A 24,805-nucleotide genomic window follows, 5' to 3' on the forward strand; every position below is an offset into this window, starting at 1 on the left:
TATCCTATTCTAGGCTCTTTTTCAGGACCTTTACTCATGTTCTATGAGAACATGTTTTACAACATTTGAAAGGTCAGAAAAGGTATAATGTACCCATACTATCCCATCGTGAGGGGTGAATGTGGCCCTTAAGTTAGAAGAATGACTTCTCAAGGGAAATTAACCAGAGCCCTACATTTAACATATCGGTACCAGCCGGGTGGGCACATTTTACTTGTGATTTTTTAAATTCATATACATCCCTAGATTATGTTTTTATATGATAGACCTTGATGACTGGTAGCTTATTAGTGCTTATCCCCTCTTAAATTATGGACTGCTGTCGTTCAAAACCAGGAAAGTGCCCTCCCTGGAAATCATCTTTCTTTCATTATCCGTAGCCTAGGGTGTGTCTGGACTACTGTTAATATTACATAGATATAGGCAAACTATCCTATGATATTGTACATACTATACTATACTATACTATACTAGATATATATACTATGCTTGTCTACTAAATGGACACATATCTCAGTTAAAAACAGAGTAAATTGACACGTTTCTCAGTCAAAAATAGTTTTATTTGTGTTACATTATATGAACAGCTACATTCAAAATGTTTCCAGTCTTTCAGGACAATATTAGGACAATCTACCCTTCCTGAGACACTATGCTACCCACGAGGGCAACACCATCATCGTCATTCACATCTGAGTGTGCTGGTTGGCACATTTTTGTAGTTTGCACGGGTTTGTGCACTTCAGACCATTATTGAGACCTGTGCACTCTGGTGGTTTGCACGACCTCACACACTTGCAGGAGAGCAACTGCAAAACGGTCTGGTGCTGGGGAACCGCACATCCACTGGATTTCAAGCTGCCCCTCATCATCTGTGGTCCACCCATGGTCCTTGGGCCTTGGTACAGATGACTGGGTTTGAAGAGACCGTCTAGAGATTGCAGTCTGATCGTTTGCATGAATGGAATGCATTATAAGCCAATCCTCAAATGGTGGAAGCTGGCTGGACTCGACCTCCCCACGTCTGGTGCAGAAAAGTTGGTATCGGAGGAGGTTGACATCTGTAATGTGTGTAGATGGTACATATACTGTACATGTGGCACATGATTTCCAGCAGCTTCCTGAAGAGCACATTAGAGACATCCCAAGCATGGCCGAGCTCAAGGAAGGCTTCTTGATATGTCCTGTCTGTTCAGGGTGCCCACTTTTCTGTGTCCTGCAAATGCGCTGACAGTGTTGCAGCCAGTGAACGTGTGCATGCCAATCAAGGTGCCAGCAATACTATCGCTGCGTGATTTGCATAGTTTGGTGATGTCCAGGAACATTGTCTTGTTCTGTGTTCCACATTTTTGGTACATTGGGCATGGGATGTCCTTGCTCCAACCCAGAGTCAGTAGCAGGACATCTGTGTCTGCCATGATGATCACTGCCTTGAAGCCAGACTCTGCTACATGGAGAGCATGCATTAGCATGCAGGTGTCAGCTTCTTCCTGAGAGGATTTGAGCTGTGTTACCTCCTCCCATTGGTTTTTGTTAATTTTGAAGCAGACTACTTCACAGGTAACATATAAGGCCTTGTATTGTAGTTTCTATCTGTGTTTGGGTTCTTTCCATTCCTCAAACAAGAATTTGATCAGACTGGCTTTGCTGGCAGTGCTGTAGTTGGCTCCAACAATTGCAGTTGACAAGCTGACAAACTCATATTGGTCTGGACTGAGTGGATTCACCCAGGAGTTTTCCATGATATCAACAATGGACTGTACTTGAAGGACCATGGGTGGACCACAGATGATGAGAGGCAGCTTGAAATCCAGTGGATGCACGGTTCCCCAGCACCAGGTGCCGTCTTGCAGTTGCTCTCCTGCAAGTGTGTGAGGTCGTGCAAACCACCAGAGTGCACATGTCTCAATAATGGTCTGAAATGCACAAACCTGTGCAAACTACAAACATGTGCCAACCAACACAGTGAAGAAGAGCTTGCTGCACAGCTGACAGACTCAGATGTGAATGACGATGATGGTGTTGCCCTCATGGATGACATGGTTTCAGGAAGGGTAGATATTGTGCTCAAAGACTGGAAACATTTTGAATGTAGCTGTACATATACCGTAACACAAATCAAACTATTTTTGACTGAAAAGCGTGCCAATTTACTCTCTTTTTGACTGAGAAATGTGCCAATTTAGTAGACAATTAAGTATAGTATATCTATCTAGTATGTATAGTATCATAGGATAGCATGCCTATATCTAGACATGTAATATTAACAGTCAGTAGTCCAGACACCCCAGGAGAGGATATAATGAAATTATGATTTCCCATAATTCCCATAAGTCCATAATTTAAGAGGGGTGGTTAAGCACTAATAAGCTACCATGGTCATCAAGGTCTATCATATAAAAACATAATCTAGGGATGAATAGGAATTAAAAAAAATCACAAGTAGAATTTGTCCACCCGGATGGTACCGATATCTTACATTTTGGGTTCTGGCCCATTTCCCTCGAGAAGGCATTCTTCTACCAAATTCAAAGGGCCAAATTCACCCCTCATGATGGGATAGTATGGGTACATTATACCTTTTCTGAATCCTCATAGTCCTATGAGTATTCCAGTGTTTGTTGTTTGTGTCTGTGATGTTCCTAGATGCCAGAGTGCTGAAATAAAGACTATAATTTAGGCGAAAACTGTGGAAAAATGAATGTCAATGACACTTTGAAGAGCCCATGTGACCTCTTTATTTGTCAGACAGATTCAGAACTGAGCTTAAATGAAAGCTAAGAAGCTACCCTTTAAAATGTTGTCAAACATGTTCTCATAGAACATGAGTAAAGGTCCTGAACCTAAAATAGGATATGCATCAGCACCTAGAATCAAATTTATTGTAGGGGCTGGCTAACTTCATGACCCGATAACTGTGACAAAGCTGCCATTCTGCAAAGGCTATCATACTAAAATATCATCTATGGATATATACCTGTTCAAAAATCATGATTAGAATTTGTCCACTTGAGTGGTACCGATATGTGGAATTTTAGTGTTTGGCCCATGGACTAAATAGGGGAAAATAAGAAAATGTCCAATAGATATATCGGTACCCAGATGGTACCGATATCTGGTCTGGCCCATGGACTAGTTATGTTGTATTCGTGTGAAGCTTGGGGGTTTGAAAAAATTGGTATATTGGAAAAGCTACACCTCAGATTTCTCAAGTACATTTTGAAAGTTAAAATGACAACGTGTAACAATCTGGTCTATGGGGAGCTGGGGAGATACCCACTCTAAAGGACTGCATAGAAGTATGAGGATCTGTAACCTCTGTAGTGACAACTGTGTGGGAGACGAGTATCATATTTTGTTTGAATGCAAGAATGTAATTATTTTGAATTTCAGAGAGTTATATTTACCCAAATATCATTTAACTCGTCCATCTATGTTTAAACTGATTTTACTACTACAATCAGACAAAAAGTCACATGTAAATTAGGTGCTTTTTTGAAGAATGTCCTACCTCTGTTTAAATGACATATGCACTAGCCATGCCGTGTGCCATTGTATATTGTTTTTGTATGTTTTGTTTGTGCTCCATGTGATCATGGTCAATAAGTCACATTAAATAAATAAATGAAAAAATTAAATTAAAAGAAATTATCAACTTGCTCTCTTGTGTGTGTCGTGTGTGTGTGTGTGTGTGTGTGTGTGTGGGTGTGTGTGTGTGTGTGTGTGTGTGTGTGTGTGTGTGTGTGTGTGTGTGTGTGTGTGTGTGTGTGTGTGTGTGTGTGTGTGTGTGTGTGTGTGGCATGCCGGGCAGTTCACAAGCAGCAATATTGCCAAAGCATGTAAGAATAACAATAGGAGGTGAAAAGTTCACAAAAACCTGGACACAAATAGCACTCCACCAATGCCACATACATTTAATTAAAGGGGGAAAATAAGAATATTGTGAAATACCATAACTATTTCTGTAGATATCATCCTGTACTGTACTGAGAAATGTGATATTGTTACATCAAAGTGACAAGTTCTTTACTTTAGCTTTCAACAACAGAGGCAGTAAGGAGAGGAGATCATGAAATATTCTCTCAGAGGATAGAAACTAATCTTAGTTCAAATTGGCTAAGTGGTGTCTGAGGCTCAGTCATGATCAGTGTTGCCAGATGGCAAATGTTGAATTATCGTACCAGAGGGTCAAAATTATCGTTTTTGGAGTGAAATTATCGTACGCCCCCTCCCCAGCGCGGCTGTCGGGGAGGCTGCGGCACACAGGCTACTTTTTGGACTTGGCATGATTTTTCAACACTGTGATCTCAGCCTGCGTTGCAACAACAACAAAAAGCTTTAGAGTCACACCCTGCAACAGCTTTGAGCCAGCCAGTGAATAAAGTGTCGCTTTAATCAGTCCAGTACATGTGTTTTCTGTGCTTACTTTATGGCTGTCCAGGCAGCTCCTCTCCCGGCTCTCCCCTGTCTGTCGTCACGTTCCTCCTGGTCAGCACCACTCGTTCTTTATGTTTTATTTGATAGTTTCCAAGACTCGCCCCGTATCTTCCCACATTCTGCTATGTGATGTGCACCTACTGTCTGTGACTGTCTGTGTTTATGGTTTTCAGGTTGTGCGCGGCAGTGCCGGGTTCTATTTCCTTCTCCCTCCCAACCAATCATGACTCACGTTCACATCATGTGCCTCACGTTCAAGTACGCATTGGCTGCAAAGACGTTGTGTGAAGAGATGTATAAACAGATAGAGTGATAGACGTAGGATTCGACTGAGTGTCACAAAATGATGAAATTATCGTACATTTGGGGGATTTTGGGATTATTGATCGTACATCGTACAGGGGTCGAAATTATCGTACAAATACGATAATTATCGTACGTCTGGCAACGCTGGTCATGATTGTGATGTTGGTATCTCAGCTGCTTTGGAAACACAACAGGACACTCCTACAGAGGTCAGTTATCTTCACTGACATTAATGTGCAACAGAATTTAAATGGTGGTCTGTTGAACAGTTGTATCAGTAATACTGACCTGAGAGTTTTCAGTATGCAGTGTGGACTCTCCATGGCAGCATAGAACAGTTTCACTCCAGAGTCCTCTAAGTCATTCTTAGTCAGGTCCAGCTCTCTCAGACTGGAGGACTGGGAGCTGAGAACTGAGGCCAGAGCTTCACAGCTTCTCTCTGACAGCTTACAGTCACTCAGCCTTAATGGATATGAAAAGATAAGGACATTTTATTCTTTTATCATTTCAGCCAAACAACTCACGTAACAGATGATTGAGAATGAAAATATAGATGCAGAGTTCAGTATGGTGTCTAGGCTCTGATCCTGTCACTCCCTGCAGTGTACACCTAGCTAGCCAAAGACAGCAGGGAGTGATGATGGTGAACCTCACCCCAAAGCCACCTTAGACACAGAGCCAGACACCAGCTAGTCATGTCCACCATGTGGCCTCACTGATAGCCCAAATACAAGCTAGCATCTTAGGATCAAGCTAGGTCATTGTAACATTATGTGGAACCTCCATGTGTGGACTGGGCACCAGCCTCTGTGTGGCCATTCCCCTAGTAGGCTCCATTGTCCATTGAGGGAATATATTATAGTATCTAGTGTAGAGCCTGACCCATACTGGATTTTTGGCTAACCCATACCGATATTGGGGAGTAAAAAAATGCCGATATCGATATATCGGCCAATATTCTCCAGAACCATACAGAACAGTAGAACCGCCTATGTTATGTGTGGTGTGCCAGCATACCTAGGTAGTGGCCTAGGTAGTGACCTAGCTATCTATGACAGCCTACCACTTAAATGCAACACTGCATTTGCATTTGAAGCGTGTGAGTTCAGCAGCTGCAGAGCGCCCTCTGGTGAACATACTGTATATATGCATACAGTATGTTGAATAATGTTATATTAATATTCTACTCTAATACTCTATTCTTCATGTATCTATCCTGAATGCCTGCTATCAGTGAGGTGCCACAGCAGGTGAAAGCCCAGCTTCTCAATAAGAGACTGTCACAATAGCTGTATGATGAGAAATCCAGCAGACCACCTCAACCTCTGATGGAAGGACAGGTTGTCAGGTTGCAGATCCCACAATGTTACAACCAGACAGGGATGGTGAAGGAGGTTCACGTAGAGCCCAGATGGTACCTCATCCACTAGAAAGCTCTACAGGAGGAATGGCTGACACATTGTGCCTGTAGCCGAGCCCTCCCCAGCACAGCTCCACCCAAGTGACACTGACCACCCGGATACTGGACTTAACTCAAAACAGAACAACACTGTCACAAGTGAAAGTGAGGACTTTTGGACACTGGACAGCCCAAGTGTGAAGTTCCTGGACCTGACTTATCCTCAAACATGACAGGACATTTATACAGGACACTTTCAGGTCATGTCAGTAGGCCAACACACACACACACACACACACACACACACACACACACACACACACACACACACACACACACACACACAAACACAAACAAATCTGAATTATTCACATCCATGCCCCCTTTTCAGGGGTATTTCCAGGGGGGGCGTCTTATATTCGGACCAATACAGTAAATATTAAAAAAAAAAAAAATTATCAACTTCAGCTGTTTATTTTCTGTCTTGCTCTCTTCCTGTGTGTGTGTGTGTGTGTGTGTGTGTGTGTGTGTGTGTGTGTGTGTGTGTGTGTGTGTGTGCCACCAATGCCACATACATTTAATTAAAGGGGAAAATAAGAATATAGTGAAATACCATATACTGTGATATTTCTGTAGATATCATCCTGTACTGTACTGAGAAATGTGATATTGTTACATCAAAGTGACAAGTTCTTTACTTTAGGTTTCAACAACAGAGGCAGTAAGGAGAGGAGATCATGAAATATTCTCAGAGGATAGAAACTAATCTTAGTTCAAATTGGCTAAGTGGTGTCTGAGGCTCAGTCATGATTGTGATGTTGGTATCTCAGCTGCTTTGGAAACACAACAGGTCACTCCTACAGAGGTCAGTTATCTTCACTGACATTGATGTGCAACAGAATTTAAATGTTGGTCTGTTGAACAGTTGTATCAGTAATACTGACCTGAGAGTTTCCAGTCTGCAGTGTGGACTCTCCATGGCAGCATACAGCAGTTTCACTCCAGAGTCCTGTAAGTCATTCTTAGTCAGGTCCAGCTGTCTCAGACTGGAGGACTGGGAGCTGAGAACTGAGGCCAGAGCTTCACAGCTTCTCTCTGACAGCTTACAGTCACTCAGACTTAATGGATATGAAAAGATAAGGACATTTTATTATTTTATCATTTCAGTCACACAACTCACGTATAACAGATGATTGAGAATGAAAATATAGATACAGAGTTCAGTATGGTGTCTAGGCTCTGATCCTGTCCCTCCCTGCAGTGTACACCTAGCTAGCCAAAGACAGCAGGGAGTGATGATGGTGAACTTCACGTCAAAGCCACCTTAGACACAGAGCCAGACACCAGCTAGTCATGTCCACCATGTGGCCTCACTGATAGCCCAAATACAAGCTAGCATCTTAGGATCAAGCTAGGTCATTGTAACATTATGTGGAACCTCCATGTGTGGACTGGGCACCAGCCTCTGTGTGGTCATTCTCCTAGTAGGCTCCATTGTCCATTGAGGGAATATATTATAGTATCTAGTGTAGAGCCTGACCCATACTGGATTTTTGGCTAACCCATACCGATATTTGGGAGTAAAAAAATGCCGATATCGATATATCGGCCAATATTCTCCAGAACCATACAGAACAGTAGAACCGCCTATGTTATGTGTGGTGTGCCAGCATACCTAGGTAGTGGGCTAGGTAGTGACCTAGCTATCTATGACAGCCTACCACTTAAATGCGACACTGCATTTGCATTTGAAGCGTGTGAGTTCAGCAGCTGCAGAGCGCCCTCTGATGAACATACTGTATATATGCATACAGTATCTTGAATAATGTTATATTAATATTCTACTCTAATACTCTATTCTTCATGTATCTATCCTGAATGCCTCCTATCAGTGAGGTGCCACAGCAGGTGAAAGACCAGCTTCTCAATAAGAGACTGTCACAATAGCTGTATGATGAGAAATCCAGCAGACCACCTCAACCTCTGATGGAAGGACAGGTTGTCAGGTTGCAGATCCCACAAGGTTACAACCAGACAGGGATGGTGAAGGAGGTTCACGTAGAGCCCAGATGTTACCTCATCCACTAGAAAGCTCTACAGGAGGAATGGCCGACACATTGTGCCTGTAGCCGAGCCCTCCCCAGCACAGCTCCACCCAAGTGACACTGACCACCCGGATACTGGACTTAACTCAAAACAGAACAACATTGTCACAAGTGAAAGGTTAGGACTTTTGGACACTGGACAGCCCAAGTGTGAAGTTCCTGGACCTGACCTGTCCTCAAACATGACAGGACATTTATAAAGGACACTTTCAGGTCATGTCAGTAGGCCAACACACACACACACACACACACACACACACACACACACACACACACACACACACAAACAAATCTGAATTATTCACATTCACGCCCCCTTTTCAGGGGTATTTCCAGGGGGGGACGTCTTATATTCGGACCAATACGGTAAATAAAAAAAATAAAAAAAAGATCAACTTCAGCTGTTTATTTTCTGTCTTGCTCTCTTCCTGTGTGTGTGTGTGTGTGTGTGTGTGTGTGTGTGTGTGTGTGTGTGTGTGTGTGTGTGTGTGTGTGTGTGTGCCACCAATGCCTCATACATTTAATTAAAGGGGAAAATGAGAATATAGTGAAATACCATATACTGTTATATTTCTGTAGATATCATCCTGTACTGTACTGAGAAATGTGATATTGTTACATCAAAGTGACAAGTTCTTTACTTTAGGTTTCAACAACAGAGGCAGTAAGGAGAGGAGATCATGAAATATTCTATCAGAGGATAGAAACTAATCTTAGTTCAAATTGGCTAAGTGGTGTCTGAGGCTCAGTCATGATTGTGATGTTGGTATCTCAGCTGCTTTGGAAACACAACAGGACACTCCAACAGAGGTCAGTTATCTTCACTGACATTGATGTGGAACATAATGTAAATGTTGGTCTGTTGAACAGTTGTATCAGTGATACTGACCTGAGAGTTTCCAGTCTGCAGTGTGGACTCTCCATGGCAGCATAGAGCAGTTTCAGTCCAGAGTCCTCTAAGTCATTCTTAGTCAGGTCCAGCTCTCTCAGACTGGAGAACTGGGAGCTGAGAACTGAGGCCAGAACTTCACAGCTTCTCTCTGACAGCTTACCGTCACTCAGCCTTAATGGATATGAAAAGATAAGAACATTTTATTATTTCATCATTTCAGTCACACAACTCACGTAACAGATGATTGAGAATGAAAATATAGATACAGAGTTCAGTATGGTGTCTAGGCTCTGATCCTGTCACTCCCTGCAGTGTACACCTAGCTAGCCAAAGACAGCAGGGAGTGATGATGGGGAACTTCACCCCAAAGCCACCTTAGACAGAAGATGATACTGAATCCTAAGCCTAAGTCCCTCAGGAAGCTTTTCCAGACAGTCTAAGAGCCCTGATGGCCTGATGGAGCCCTTGTGTCTAGACAAGGAAAGTCAGACAGATCCAAACATCTCAGCTGGCTCACAACTCATTGGGAACTACTGTATGAGGTCCACAGTGTAATTCAGGATGAAACTACTTTAAATGTGCTCAGTAAAATTGTAACATGAATTAACTGATAACCAGTGGAGGGATGACAAATTGTGGATATCATGACGTTACCTGACTACTGGTTCAATCATAGTTGCTGTTGCTCTATTCTGAACCAGCTGGAGATGTCAAAGCATGAGGCTTGAGGTCAATTGCTGTATATGACTTATTTTTTATCAGCATCTGAGATGTGAAACTTGCAGGTTCAACCTTTACAGAGTCAGAGATACTGACCTGTTTTGAGAGCACAGACCTTAGTTTGGAGAAATGTGTCAAATCAACAGACATAAACTGATCTTACTTGAGAGTTTCTAGTTGACAGTGTGGCCTCTCAAGTCCAGCAGACAGCAGCTTCACAGCTGAATCTGAGAGCTCGTTCTTACACAGGTCCAGCTTTATCAGATGGGAGGGGTTGGACTTCAGTGCTGAGGCCAGGACTTCACAGTGAGTCTCTGAGAGTCCACAGCCAGAAAGTCTGTGATCACAGATTTAATGTAAGATTAGTTATTATAAGCAGAGCTGAGATTAAGCATACCAATCAAAACATACACAGGATACTAATACTAATACTACCACCGCCTACAACATTAAATTCAGACTCTCCTGGATGTTTTTGCTACGTTGTTGGCTTGTTCATGTGAGCTCTACTGTCATTCCAATAATTCCAACATGATTTGAAGACGTGAATCTTTCATAGACTTTGCACCAATAAAGAGGTTAAAGAGGCTAAAGAATGAAACACAAGTAACGGCCGATCTGTTGACTGGTCTGACTGGTAACTGTGATGAAGCACCACCTTTAGGTGTGCTATAATAAGCATATACTGTCGTGAACTATTGCTTAATTCAATTACCCCCCCCCCCCCCGTGTGTGTGTGTGTGTGTGTGTGTGACAGCAGTGGCTGCCTGGTGGGCAGAGCTATGTGAACGCAGTGAATAAATGCTACAATTGCACATTTAAACATGTTTCTGATGTCCACATTGTCGTCTGTTGAGTTGTATCAGTAATACTGACCTGAGAGTTTCCAGTCTGCAGTGTGGACTCTCCATGGCAGCATAGAGCAGTTTCACTCCAGAGTCCTCTAAGTCATTCTTAGTCAGGTCCAGCAGTCTCAGACTGGAGGACTGGGAGCTGAGAACTGAGGCCAGAGCTTCACAGCTTCTCTCTGACAGCTTACAGTCACACAGCCTTAATGGATATGAAAAGATAAGGACATTTTAATCTTTTATCATTTCAGTCAAACAACTCACGTAACATGATTGAGAATGAAAATATAGAGACAGAGTTCAGTATGGTGTCTAGGCTCTGATCCTGTCACTCCCTGCAGTGTACACCTAGCTAGCCAAAGACAGCAGGGAGTGATGATGGTGAACTTCACGTCAAAGCCACCTTAGACACAGAGCCAGACACCAGCTAGTCATGTCCACCATGTGGCCTCACTGATAGCCCAAATACAAGCTAGCATCTTAGGATCAAGCTAGGTCATTGTAACATTATGTGGAACCTCCATGTGTGGACTGGGCACCAGCCTCTGTGTGGCCATTCTCCTAGTAGGCTCCATTGTCCATCGAGGGGAATATAGTATCTAGTGTAGAGCCTGACCCATACTGGATTTTTAGCATCGATGCCCATACCGATATTAGGGAGTAAAAAACATTCCGATATCAATATATCGGCCAATATACTGATTATTCTCCAGAACCAGACAGAACAGTAGAACCGCCTATGTTATGTGTGGTGTGCCAGCTTACCTAGGTAGTGGCCTAGGTAGTGACCTAGCTATCTATGACAGCCTACCACTTAAATGCGACACTGCATTTGCATTTGAAGCGTGTGAGTTCAGCAGCTGCAGAGCGCCCTCTGGTGAACATACTGTATATATGCATACAGTATCTTGAATAATGTTATATTAATATTCTACTCTAATAGTATGTATCCTGAATGCCTGCTATCAGTGAGGTGCCACAGCAGGTGAAAGCCCAGCTTCTCAATAAGAGACTGTCACAATAGCTGTATGATGAGAAATCCAGCAGACCACCTCAACCTCTGATGGAAGGACAGGTTGTCAGGTTGCAGATCCCACAAGGTTACAACCAGACAGGGATGGTGAAGGAGGTTCACGTAGAGCCCAGATGTTACCTCATCCACTAGAAAGTTCTACAGGAGGAATGGCTGACACATTGTGCCTGTAGCCGAGCCCTCCCCAGCACAGCTCCACCCAAGTGACACTGACCACCCGGATATTGGACTTAACTCAAAACAGAACAACACTGTCACAAGTGAAAGGTGAGGACTTTTGGACACTGGACAGCCCAAGTGTGAAGTTCCTGGACCTGACTTATCCTCAAACATGACAGGACATTTATACAGGACACTTTCAGGTCATGTCAGACAGTAGGCCAATTCAAGGACTGTGTCCAGTTGTCAGTTTAAGACACACTGTTACGATCTGGTGTTTATTAGCTAGAGGTGATCCGTTAGGATATGACAGGTGTGATTTGGACAGCGTAGATTTATCGATAGGGAAGACTGACGTCATACAAAAGGGGTGGAGTGTTTGTGTCATGGTTTTGGAATTAATAATTATTTTTCTGTTTTGATGTTTTGCATTCAGACATTCATTTATTATTGCTTCTGTTCTAACTCTGCTGTCATTTCAGACCCGGCCACTCCCACCTGCCTGTCTTCCCCTCAGTAGTTTCACCTGGCTGTAATTATCCCACTCACCTGCTCCTCATTCCCTAATCAGCTCCCCAGCATATCTACAGGCCCATTCCACTGCTTCTCTGCCAGATTGTAATTGTCGTTCATGCCAGTCACATCCAGCTATCCTGTCCTGTTTTGTTCTCTGCTTTGTTTGACTTCAGTAAAGAGTCGGATTGTAACACCTTGCCTCTTGGTCGTGCTTTTGGGTCCAATTCTGTATCTGATCGTGACAGAACAATCTGGCCAATCATGGACCCAGCCGACTTAAAGAGAGAGATGGAGGCACAAGCTGGTGCTTTACGCCAGTATGAAAAGCAACTCCAGGCCATTTCCGGGGCCTTCCAGGAATCCTCTGCATGCCACGACAAGAACCTGGAGGCTCTCCATGACCAGATACAGCAGCTCAGTCTACACCGCCAAGGAGGGGCTGCGGCACCGGCTCCAGCACAGATGGGCGGACCACCTACCAGTCCTCCGGTTCGGGCCATCTCTGGCTCAGAACCTCGTGTGCCCCCTCCAGAACGCTTTTCGGGTGAGCCCGGCAGCTGCCGTCCATTTTTGATTCAATGCTCTTTGGCCTTTGAGCTTCAGCCTTCTGCTTTCCCCACTGAACGCTCCAAGGTAGCCTACATAATCTCTCTGCTCACGGACCGAGCCAAGCTGTGGGGAACGGCTGAGTGGGAGAAGCAGTCCTCAGCATGCTCCTCTGCTGAGATGTTTTCAGCAGAGTTAAGGAAGGTGTTTGACCACACAGCTTCGGGCCGGGAGGCAGCGAGAGGTCTGCTGAACCTGCGACAGGGGGAGCGACGGGTGGCTGATTATTCAATTGAATTCAGGACAATCGCCACAGAAAGTAAGTGGAACTCTCCCTCACTGTATGATGCCTTTTACCATGGCTTGTCTGATAAAATCAAGGATGAACTAGCCGCTCGCGAGTTGCCCAGCGAGCTTGACTCTCTCATTGATCTGACATTGCGTATTGATAACCGCATGAGAGAGAGAAAGAGGGAGAGATTCCAGTCTGCTGTTCTCCGTGCACCTGTCCGCTCTTCTGTTCCCACAGGGCCCGTGAAGCAGCTACTCACCTTGCCCTCAAGCCTCCCCGATGACTCGGAGCCCATGCAGCTGGGACGGACCCGTCTCACGCCGGAGGAGCGCCTTCAGCGTCGCATGGGGAATCTCTGCATGTACTGTGGCCAACCGGGACATTTCGTAGCTTCCTGCCCGGTAAAAGAAGGGGCTCACCAGTAATCCGGAGGGCACTGGTGGGCCAAGCTCGTCTCCCTGAAATGCCCTCTCGACCAGTAACCCATGCTCAGTTCCTCCTGGATGGACACCTACACACCGTGTCTGTGTTTATCGACTCTGGGGCGGACGCCAACTTTCTGGATTACCAGTTCGCTCGGCAGCTCAACATCCCGCAGATTCCCCTGGAGTCTCCCCTTCCAGCCAGCGCCCTTGATGGTCACCTCCTTGCCACAGTCACCCACTGCACTGCTCCGGTGAACCTCAGCATGTCAGGTAACCATCATGAGACTCTGTCTTTTCATTTACTACATGCCCCTCAAATCCCAGTAATTCTTGGTTACCCATGGCTCCTGAGACACAATCCCCACATTGACTGGGCTACAGGGGTAATTTTAGGCTGGAGTGAGCACTGTCATGCTGTCTGTCTGACGAATGCCCTGTCTCCTGTTTTTAGCCCTCCTTCTCCTTCCGAGTTTCCAGATCTGTCTAAAGTGCCCCAAACATATCTAGATTTGAAGGAGGTTTTCAACCGGTCCCGTGCCACTTCTCTGCCTCCTCACCGACCCTACGACTGTGCCATCAACCTGCTCCCTGGCACTTCCCCTCCCAAGGGCCGGTTATATTCTCTGTCAGCTCCAGAGATGCAGACCATGGAGAAATACATCAGTGAGTCACTGGCAGCTGGCATCATTCGCCCATCTTCGTCTCCTGCTGGAGCAGGGTTTTTTTAGTGGAGAAAAAGGATAAGTCTCTGCGTCCCTGCATCGACTATCGAGGTCTCAACAACGCCACTGTGAAGAACAGGTATCCCCTCCCACTCATGAATTCTGCTTTTGAACAGCTCCAAGGTGCCACAGTGTTCACGAAACTGGACCTCAGAAATGCTTACCATTTGGTCCGCATTCAGGAGGGGGACGAATGGAAGACTGCTTTCAACACCCCCAGTGGCCATTATGAGTATTTAGTCATGCCCTTTGGACTAACAAACGCTCCTGCAGTTTTCCAAGCACTAATGAATGATCTGCTCAGGGACATGCTACACAAGTTTGTCTATGTCTACATCGATGACATTCTAATCTTTTCCAGATCCCTAAAGGAGCACGAGGGTCATGTGAGGAGGGTCCTGCACAGACTCCTGGAGAATCGCCTCTTTGTGAAGGCAGAGAAGAGCGAGTTTCATGTTTCTGAAATGTCCTTCCTGGGGATGGAGCTCAAGGGAGGAAGCGTCGAGATGGACCTGGCCAAGGTTTGTGCTGTTACAGAGTGGCCTCAGCCCACATCCCGTACACAACTTGGCAGTTTCCTAGGGTTTGCCAACTTCTACAGACGTTTTGTCCGGAATTTCAGTTCGGTGGCAGCCCCCCTCACCGCCCTTACCTCCACTAAAATGCCCTTCTCTTGGTCTCCTACCGCGGAGGCAGCGTTTCAGGAGCTGAAGCGACGTTTCACCAGTGGTCCCATTCTCACACACCCTGACCCCTCCAAGCAATTTGTGGTAGAGGTAGATGCCTCTAGCACAGGGGTGGGGGCTGTCCTCTCCCAACGCTCAGCGGAGGATTAGAAGGTGCACCCTTGCGCCTTCTTCTCCCGGAAGTTGATACCGGCAGAAAGGAATTACACCGTAGGCGACCGGGAGCTGCTGGCGGTCGTGTTGGCCTTAACGGAGTGGAGACACTGGCTCCAGGGAGCGGAACTCCCCTTTGTGGTTTGGACAGATCACAAGAACCTAGAATATATACGCACCGCCAAAAGGATGAGTTCCCGCCAGGCTCGGTGGGCCTTGTTCTTTGACCGCTTTAACTTTACTCTCTCCTACCGACCAGGTTCCAAGAATATCAAACCTGATGCCCTCTCCCGCCAGTTCCAGAAGGAGGAGGACCCTACTGAGATGGAAGGGATCCTTCCTCCTTCCTGTGTGATTGGTGCTCTGGTCTGGGACATTGAGGGTAAAGTCAAACAGTCACTTTCTGATTTCCCTGCACCCAGTAACTGTCCTGTGGGCCGTCTTTTTGTCTCTGATCATCTCCGCTCTCAGGTCCTCCAGTGGGGACACTCTTCGCGTCTGGCCTGTCACCCGGGGGTGCGGCGCACCCTGGCCCTTCTTCGTCAGCGTTTCTGGTGGTCCTCCATGGAGGAGGACACACAGGAGTTTGTGGCCGCCTGTCCTATTTGCTCCCAACACAAGACCTCCCGCCAAAGCCCTGCGGGTCTCCTTCAACCCCTTCCCGTACCGCATCGTCCCTGGTCCCATATATCGCTGGACTTTGTCACAGGCCTGCCCCCCTCAGAAGGTAACACAGTTATTCTGTCTGTTGTTGACCGCTTTTCCAAGTCTGCACATTTCGTTCCCCTGCCTAAGCTCCCCTCTGCCAAAGAGACTGCTGAACTGATATTACTCCATGTTTTCCGCCTGCACGGCCTCCCCAGTGACATAGTCTCTGACCGGGGGCCTCAGTTCACCTCTTGTTTCTGGAAACCTGAGGACCAGCCTGTCCTCAGGTTTCCATCCGCAGTCCAATGGCCAAACTGAACGGAAGAACCAGGACATGGAAACGGCTCTGCGGTGCGTCGCCTCACATGCTCCTTCTTCCTGGGCCAAGCAGTTGGTGTGGGTAGAATACGCCCACAACACCCTTCCCACCTCTGCCACTGGCCTGTCCCCCTTCCAGTGCGCCTACGGCTATCAACCTCCACTCTTTCCTGAGCAGGAGAGAGAGGCCAGTGTCCCCTCCGTCCAGGCATTCATCAGACGCTGCCGCCGCACTTGGCTCAGGGCCCGCTCTGCTCTCCTACGGACCTCTGAGAGATATCGGCGAGCAGCTAATCGGAGGCGATCCACAGCCCCCCAGTACGCACCCGGTCAGCGGGTGTGGCTATCCACCCGGGACATACCTTTAAGGGTGGAGTCTAAGAAGATGGCTCCCAGGTACATTGGCCCGTTCCCCATCTCCAAGGTCATCAACCCTGCGGCGGTGCGCCTGCGCCTCCCACCTCCCATGAGGATTCATCCCACCTTCCACGTTTCCTGTGTTAAGCCAGTCAAGGTCAGTCCTCTGCAGCCACCCTCCAGACCCCCTCCCCCCGCCCGGCTCATTGGTGGTGGGCCGGCTTATACGGTCAAGTGTCTGCTCAAGTCGAGACGTCGAGGGAGGGGGCTCCAGTACTTGGTGGACTGGGAAGCGCCCTGAGGAGCGCTGTTGGGTCGCATCTCGCAACATCCTGGACCCGGAGCTCATCTCAACTTTCCATCGCACCTATCCCGACCAGCCCGGTGGGACGTCAGGAGCCGTCCCTTGAGGGGGGGGCTCTGTCATGGTTTTGGAATTAATAATTATTTTTCTGTTTTGATGTTTTGCATTCAGACATTCATTTATTATTGCTTCTGTTCTAACTCTGCTGTCATTTCAGACCCGGCCACTCCCACCTGCCTGTCTTCCCCTCAGTAGTTTCACCTGGCTGTAATTATCCCACTCACCTGCTCCTCATTCCCTAATCAGCTCCCCAGCATATCTACAGGCCCATTCCACTGCTTCTCTGCCAGATTGTAATTGTCGTTCATGCCAGTCACATCCAGCTATCCTGTCCTGTTTTGTTCTCTGCTTTGTTTGACTTCAGTAAAGAGTCGGATTGTAACACCTTGCCTCTTGGTCGTGCTTTTGGGTCCAATTCTGTATCTGATCGTGACAGTTTGTTTGATTGCCTCAACAGGTCGCAGCTGTGCGGCAGCGCTCAGTGGCGTTTGGAGTGGTGAACGCACACCACGAGGAGGAAGGACGCTACGCTTAGGCGGGCTTTGGAAACAAACAGAGACTCTTTTTCCATCTCACACTCACGGACCACGGATACACCTTTTTCCCCCAAACCCCTGACTTTCCATACGAAGAGCGGGCTGGCCGAGTTGAACAGGCGTCGCAGCTACAGAGGGCTCGTCTGCTCAAGCGCGAGCTGTTCCCCGCAACGCCAAGACAACAGCAACAACCACCAGCCTTGGGTAAGCAGACATACACAACACCCCTTAGATAGAATTGCATTCACCCAGGTAGGCTTATTTTCACGTTAATACACATGTAGGGAAGCGACAGTTTACGGGCTAACTAACCTTAGTGGGGAAACTAGAATTAGTACGAGCTAGGTCAGTCTGCAGCGTAACACACGCACACACACACACACACACACACACACACACACACACACACATCTGAGTCATTCACATTCACGCCCCCTTTTTCAGAGGTATTTCCAGGGGGGGGCGTCTTATATTCGGACCAATACGGTAAGTATTTAAAAACATTTTTTTATCAACTTCAGCTGTTTATTTTCTGTTTTGCTCTCTTCCTGTGTGTGTGTGTGTGTGTGTGTGTGTGTGTGTGTGTGTGTGTGTGTGTGTGTGTGTGTGCCACCAATGCCACATACATTTAATTAAAGGGGGGGAAATAAGAATATAGTGAAATACCATATACTGTGATATTTCTGTAGATATCATCCTGTACTGTACTGAGAAATGTGATATTGTTACATCAAAGTGACAAGTTCTTTACTTTAGGTTTCAACAACAGAGGCAGTAAGGAGAGGAGATCATGAAATATTCTCTCAGAGGATAGAAACTAATCTTAGTTCAAATTGGCTAAGTGGTGTCTGAGGCTCAGTCATGATTGTGATGTTGGTATCTCAGCTGCTTTGGAAACACAACAGGTCACTCCTACAGAGGTCAGTTATCTTCACTGACATTGATGTGCAACAGAATTTAAATTGTGGTCTGTTGAACAGTTGTATCAGTAATACTGACCTGAGAGTTTCCAGTCTGCAGTGTGGACTCTCCATGGCAGCATAGAGCAGTTTCAGTCCAGAGTCCTCTAAGTCATGCTTAGTCAGGTCCAGCTCTCTCAGACTGGAGGACTGGGAGCTGAGAACTGAGGCCAGAGCTTCACAGCTTCTCTCTGACAGCTTACAGCCACTCAGCCTTAATGGATAAGAAAAGATAAGGACATTTTATTATTTTATCATTTCAGCCAAACAACTCACGTAACAGATGATTAAGAAGAGAATATATAGACAGAGTTCAGTATGGTGTCCAGGCTCTGATCCTGTCACTCCCTGCAGTGTACACCTAGCTAGCCAAAGACAGCAGGGAGTGATGATGGTGAACTTCACCCCAAAGCCACCTTAGACAGAAGATGATACTGAATCCTAAGCCTAAGTCCCCCGGGAAGCTTTTCCAGACAGTCTGATAGCTCATTTCCACCACATTTTACTGCCCTGTACAGCTCGTCACCACTCGGCTCTAATCGTATCAGCCCTATTGACGTTTTGCTTCCACCGCGGATCATGTGCCCCCACCCACCCCCGCCCACAGCTGGTCGTCTAAAAATAGCGACCGCATATCTGTCCTTCGGCTATAACATAACGTTACAATTAAATCCATCCACAGAACTTTTAAACTGTTTATGAAATACTGGTGCCTCTAAATGACCTACAGTGTACATGGGCAAATGTGACAATCGGCCAAGAGAATGATATCACAGGCATGTGCTGTGCTGTGCGGGGACGGGAGAGGCGCAACAGAGTGAAGCCTCTACCCCGCAGCCTCTCACCAGGCAAGACCGGGGCTTCCAAACACCCGCTGCGGCCTAGCGGAGCGCTGCAGCCTCCTCTCAGCTACAGAGCTCCCTGAGCGAGCAGCGGACTTTTTTCTCAGACAATTGAACACCCGCCACGATTTTATTTCACCGGAGGTGAAGGCAGCGACACAAAATACTGATGGAAATATACATAACAGAAGATAAGGTAAGACCACTAAACTGGTATGCAGCCGCCAGCATTGCATTGACAGTCAGTAGACAGAGTAAACACGATTCTCTCTGACCAATCAGTAGCCATCAGAGTTTTACGTCACCATTTGGGACCTACTCGCCAGCCCGAAGTACCCCGACGAGGCAGGGACCAAAAGTAGCACGACTCGGCCTAAAATCAAACCGAGCTGGGCCGGTTTTTGACGGTGGGATGAGACCAAAAGTCGAGTCGAGCGGAGCGGGACCGCGCTACTAGCTGCTGTGGAATTGGGCCATAAGAGCCCTGATGGCCTGATGGAGCCCTTGAGTCTAGACAAGGAAAGTCAGACAGATCCAAACATCTCAGCTGGCTCACAACTCATTGGGAACTACTGTATGAGGTCCACAGTGTAATTCAGGACAAAACTACTTTAAATGTGCTCAGTAAAATTGTAACATGAATTAACTGATAACCAGTGGAGGGATGACAAATTGTGGATAGCATGATGTTACCTGACTACTGGTTCAAATCGTAGTTGCTGTTGCTCTATTCTGAACCAGCTGGAGATGTCAAAGCATGAGGCTTGAGGTCAATTGCTGTGTATGACGTATTTTTTTTTATCAGCATCTGAGATGTGAAACTTGCAGGTTCAACCTTTACAGAGTCAGAGATACTGACCTGTTTTGAGAGACCAGACCTTAGTTTGGAGAAATGTGTCAAATCAACAGACATAAACTGATCTTACTTGAGAGTCTCCAGTCGACAGTGTGGACTCTCAAGTCCAGCAGACAGCAGCTTCACTGCTGAATCTGACATCTCGTTCTCACTCAGGTCCAGCTTTATCAGATGGGAGGGGTTGGACTTCAGAGCTGAGGCCAGGACTTCACAGTGAGTCTCTAAGAGTCCACAGTCAGAAAGTCTGTGATCACAGATTTAATGTAAGATTAGTTATTATAAGCAGAGCTGAGATTAAGCATACCAATCAAAACGTACACAGAATACTAATACTACTACCACCACCAGCAGTAGTATTAGTACTAATGATAATAATGACAATAATTTGCATTATAGAATTTGAAGTTTCAAAATGTGTTGATTGCTGAACCTGAATATCAGCAGAAACAAACCAGGACAGAATACATTAAATACATACAAGACAGCCGTTCTGTAGATTGTAAAAAAAAAAAAAAAAAAAACCTAAGCTTCACCATCATGTAATATTAACTGTAATGTAGACACTGTCCACTAGAAAATACTGCTGTCTGTTGTGATAAAAATATAAATTGTTATTGTAGTCTTTGAAATAAACAGGCGAATTAAATGACACACTCTTGTTACTCTTGTTAAAAGTAACGGACCACTTTAGTTATTATTCCAGTGAAAAGTAATTAGTTACCCTACTCATTACATTGTTTTGTGTTACAGCCTAACAGCCGATACACAGCAGCACAGCTAAAGTTGCCTGAAGTCACTCATTCATTGTATATTAGATGTGTCTGTTTGCTGGGATACCTGGCAACACAACGAGAGTGACGACAGCGACGAGAGGAGGGGCCAAATTCAAAATTTCAAACAGAAAGACAACAAGACAGCCAATCAAGCTGCAGCACAAAGCAGGGCGACTGCAACTTCAAACAACTTTTGTCATTGTGGTCTGCATGCACTGTAAAACAATTGTGCCAAGTTTACTTGCTTTCTTTTGGGCCAATAGATATGACATAAGCCACATTACGAACAGAAGTATCTAAATAATGACAGACACAAAATATTTGTGAAGGTTTTGAGCTACAACATTAAATTCAGACTCTCCTGGATGTATTTGCCACGTTGTTGGCTTGTTCATGTGAGCTCTACTGTCATTCCAATATTTCCAACATGACTTGAAGACGACGTGAATCTTTCATAGACATTTGCACCAATAAAGAGGTTAAAGAAGCTAAAGAATGAAACACAAGTAACGGCTGATCTGTTGACTGGTCTGACTGGTAACTGTGATGAAGCACCACCTTTAGGTGTGCTATAATAAGCATATACTGTCGTGAACTATTGCTTAATTGAATTATCCCCCAACCCCCCTGTGTGTGTGTGTGTGTGTGTGTGTGTGTGTGTGTGTGTGTGACAGCAGTGGCTGCCTGGTGGGTAGAGTTATGTGAACACAGTGAATAAATGCTACTACTGTACATTTAAGCATGTTTTAAACATGTTTCTGATGTTCGCAATGAGCCTCGTTATTAAAATCTCTAATTAGAAACCTGTTTGCTGTCACTTGTCCTTTGATCTGTCTCATCTCATCTCTTTTTTTTCTCTCTCTCGTTCTCCACATGTCACCTGACCTGCTCACCAGAACTTTACTCTGTGCTCAGCTCCATAAGAGTAATGTTATGTATGTGATTAAAGATAAGATACTAATAATGTTAAACTGAACATGATGCAGTGATATTGTCACACCGATCACAGACAGACTTTTAAAAGTGAGTCATTGCTCGAAATTGGAAAATATTTTGTGAGTGTTTAAATATTTTAAGAACAATCTTTTGTAAATGTTTATTCGCATAACTCAGGAGAGACTCAGCAGCCAACATGTGTTTAGGAGCGGGCAGCTGTCATAGCAAATGAGAATAACAACACGGTGCATTAGTAAATTGAGTGCCAGATCACACTCTGGCACAAACTGAACCGTGTGTAAAGTCGACATTTCTTTGAACAGCCGCACACTCATTTAGTGTAGAACATCAGATTGAATTGACAAATTCAGCCACTCCCAGTTCATCAAATTAACGTTTGAGAATAAGGACAAGTGGTCAGATCATTTATGCCTCACATGCTGCAACATGTGGAGGACGAGAGAGAAAAAGAAAAAACATGGGAGACACAGATCAAAGGACAAGCAAAGGCAAAAAGGGTTTGTAATTAAATATTTTAACGAGGCTCATTACAGACATCAGAAACATGTTCAAATGTACAGTAGTAGCATTTATTCACTGCGTTCACACCTCACACACCTCTGCCTGCCTGCCAGTTAGCCACTGCTGTCTCACACACACTCTCTCACTCACACACACACACACACACACACACACACACACACACACACACACACACACACACACACACACACACACACACACACACACACACACACACACACACACACACACACACACACACGGCAGGGGGGCGATGGCATCGTGCATCTGGCGATCTCAACGGGTGACGATAGGATGATGTAATTTAGGTCAAGATTGTCCAACACTAAACAGTAATGCGTTACTTTTACTCTGTTACAAGAAAAAGTAACATGATTACAGTAGCACATTACTTTGTAATGTGTTACGCCCAACACTGTATACCACTGCTATGTAGAACAGCACTTTTATACTGTGTCGGTTGAAGCAACTACATACTGTATCTTTATTGTAGCTCTTATGGTGTCAGGTGTGAAGGTAACTACACTGTAGATAATGTTAGAATTCAGATCAGGACTAACCGAGCCTTCCTGCAGTTCCTCACAGCTGGCATTAGTCTGATTCGTCCCTCCATTGATGTGTTGTACGCCTTCAGGTCGAACTCATCCAGAACCTTCTCTGACATCTGCAGCATGTAGGCCAGAGCTGAGCAGTGGACCATAGAGAGTTTCTTCGTTGACTTGTTCTTTGACTTCAGGAACTCTTGGATCTCCTGATGTACTGAGTGGTGATTCATCTCCATCAAACAGTGGAAGATGTTGATGCTCCTGTCAGGAGATGTATTGGAAGTGTTCATCTTTTTCAGGGTGCTGATGGTTCTCTGGATGCTATCTGGACTGCTCTCTGTCTGACCCAGCAGGCCTCCTAAGAGACTCTGGTTAGACTCCAGTGAGAGACCATGAAGGAAGCGGACAAAGAGGTCCAGGTGGCCATTTTTACTCTTCAGAGCTTTGACCAAGACTTTCTTCAGGAGGACATCCAGGGATTGATCACATTTACCCCAGTCTTTTCCCAGGAATGTGCTCAGTACGTTCTTATCCTTGTTTGTGTAACAGTGGAACATGTAGACTGCAGCGAGAAACTCCTGGATGCTCAGATGGACAAAGCAGTAGACCGTCTTCTGGAAGAGCACACACTCTCTTTTGAAGATCTCTGTGCACACTCCTGAGAACACTGAGGCCTCTCTGACATCAAGACCACACTCCTCCAGCTCTTCTTGGTAGAACAGGAGGTTGCCTGTCTCCAGATGATCAAACGCCAGCTTCCCCAGCTTCAGAAGAACATCCCTGTCAGTCTCCATCAGCTGCTGTTGACTCATCTCATGGCTCTCATCATACTTGTGCTTCTTCCTCTCAGTCTGAACCAGCAGGAAGTGTGAGTACATCTCAGTCAGGGTCTTGGGCAGCTCTCCTCTCTGGTCTGTAGTCAACATGTGCTCCAGAACTGTAGCAGTGATCCAACAGAAGACTGGGATGTGGCACATGATGTGGACGGTCCTGGATGCCTTGATGTGTGAGATGATTCTGCTGGACAGCTCCTCATCAGTGGATCTCCTCCTAAAGTACTCCTCCTTCTGGAGATCAGTGAACCCTCGTACCTCTGTTACCCTGTCAACACATGTAGGAGGGATCTGATTGGCTGCTGCAGGTCTGGAAGTTATCCAGTGAAGAGCCAAGGGAAGCAGATTCCCCTTGATGAGGTTTGTCAACAGCACATCTACTGATGATACCTGTGTGACATCAGACACCACATCGTTGTTGTGGAAATCCAATGGAAGTCTGCTTTCATCCAGGCCATCAAAGATGAACACAACTTTACAGACAGAGAGCTTCTCAGCGGTGACCATCTGTAAGGTTGGATGGAAAACATGGAGCAGCATGAGAAGGCTGTACTGCTCATCTCTGATCAAGTTCAGCTCCCGGAATGAAAGCGGAATCACAAGACTGATGTCTTGATTTTCCAAGCCCTCTGCCCAGTCCAGAGTGAACTTCTTCACTGAGAAGGTTTTTCCAATGCCAGCAACACCATTCGTCAGAACTACTCTGATGTGTGTCTCTTGGTCAGGTAAGGGTTTAAAGATGTCATGGCACTTGATCTGAGTGTCATGGAGAGGCTCCATCTTGGATGCCGTCTCCAGCTGCCACACCTCATGTTGGGTATTAACCTCTTCACTCTGTCCCACTGTGATGTAGAGTGCAGTGTAGATCCTATTGAGGGGAGTTCCAATTCCTGCTTCAGCTGTTCCTTCTGTTCCTTCTGTCACAAATTCACATCTCATTATCAGAATGATCTTATGCTCGTCTAAAACCTCCTGCCAAACACTGTCCACTGGAAGAGAAGAAAGAGTAAACAGAGTAAAGTGTTTAACAAAACATGCTGTTGTTTCCTGGTTTTA

The 24,805-nt window shown here is 45.7% G+C and overlaps 2 protein-coding genes across 2 annotated transcripts in view; one reads left to right on the plus strand and one right to left on the minus strand.

Moving 5' to 3' along the window:
* LOC310791316 (tubulin polymerization-promoting protein family member 3-like) overlaps nt 1-24,805 on the plus strand; it is a gene marked incomplete at its 3' end in the record, with an annotated part of 516,176 nt that overhangs the window by 30,597 nt on the left and 460,774 nt on the right. The gene's annotated exons all lie outside the window — the stretch shown is intronic.
* LOC310791504 (uncharacterized protein) overlaps nt 1-24,805 on the minus strand; it is a 66,652-nt gene that overhangs the window by 3,703 nt on the left and 38,144 nt on the right. The window contains exons 5-11 of the mRNA XM_083653180.1: nt 22,932-24,738; nt 20,190-20,363; nt 18,462-18,635; nt 10,736-10,909; nt 9,137-9,310; nt 7,089-7,260; nt 5,032-5,156 (exon numbers count right to left, since the gene is read on the minus strand). Coding sequence (XP_083509306.1) covers nt 5,032-5,156; nt 7,089-7,260; nt 9,137-9,310; nt 10,736-10,909; nt 18,462-18,635; nt 20,190-20,363; nt 22,932-24,738 — 2,800 coding nt within the window. The remainder of the gene's footprint in view (nt 1-5,031; nt 5,157-7,088; nt 7,261-9,136; nt 9,311-10,735; nt 10,910-18,461; nt 18,636-20,189; nt 20,364-22,931; nt 24,739-24,805) is intronic.

This window comes from Poromitra crassiceps (genome assembly GCF_964638095.1).
Source record: "Poromitra crassiceps genome assembly, chromosome: 16".
Classification (NCBI taxonomy): domain Eukaryota; kingdom Metazoa; phylum Chordata; class Actinopteri; order Beryciformes; family Melamphaidae; genus Poromitra; species Poromitra crassiceps.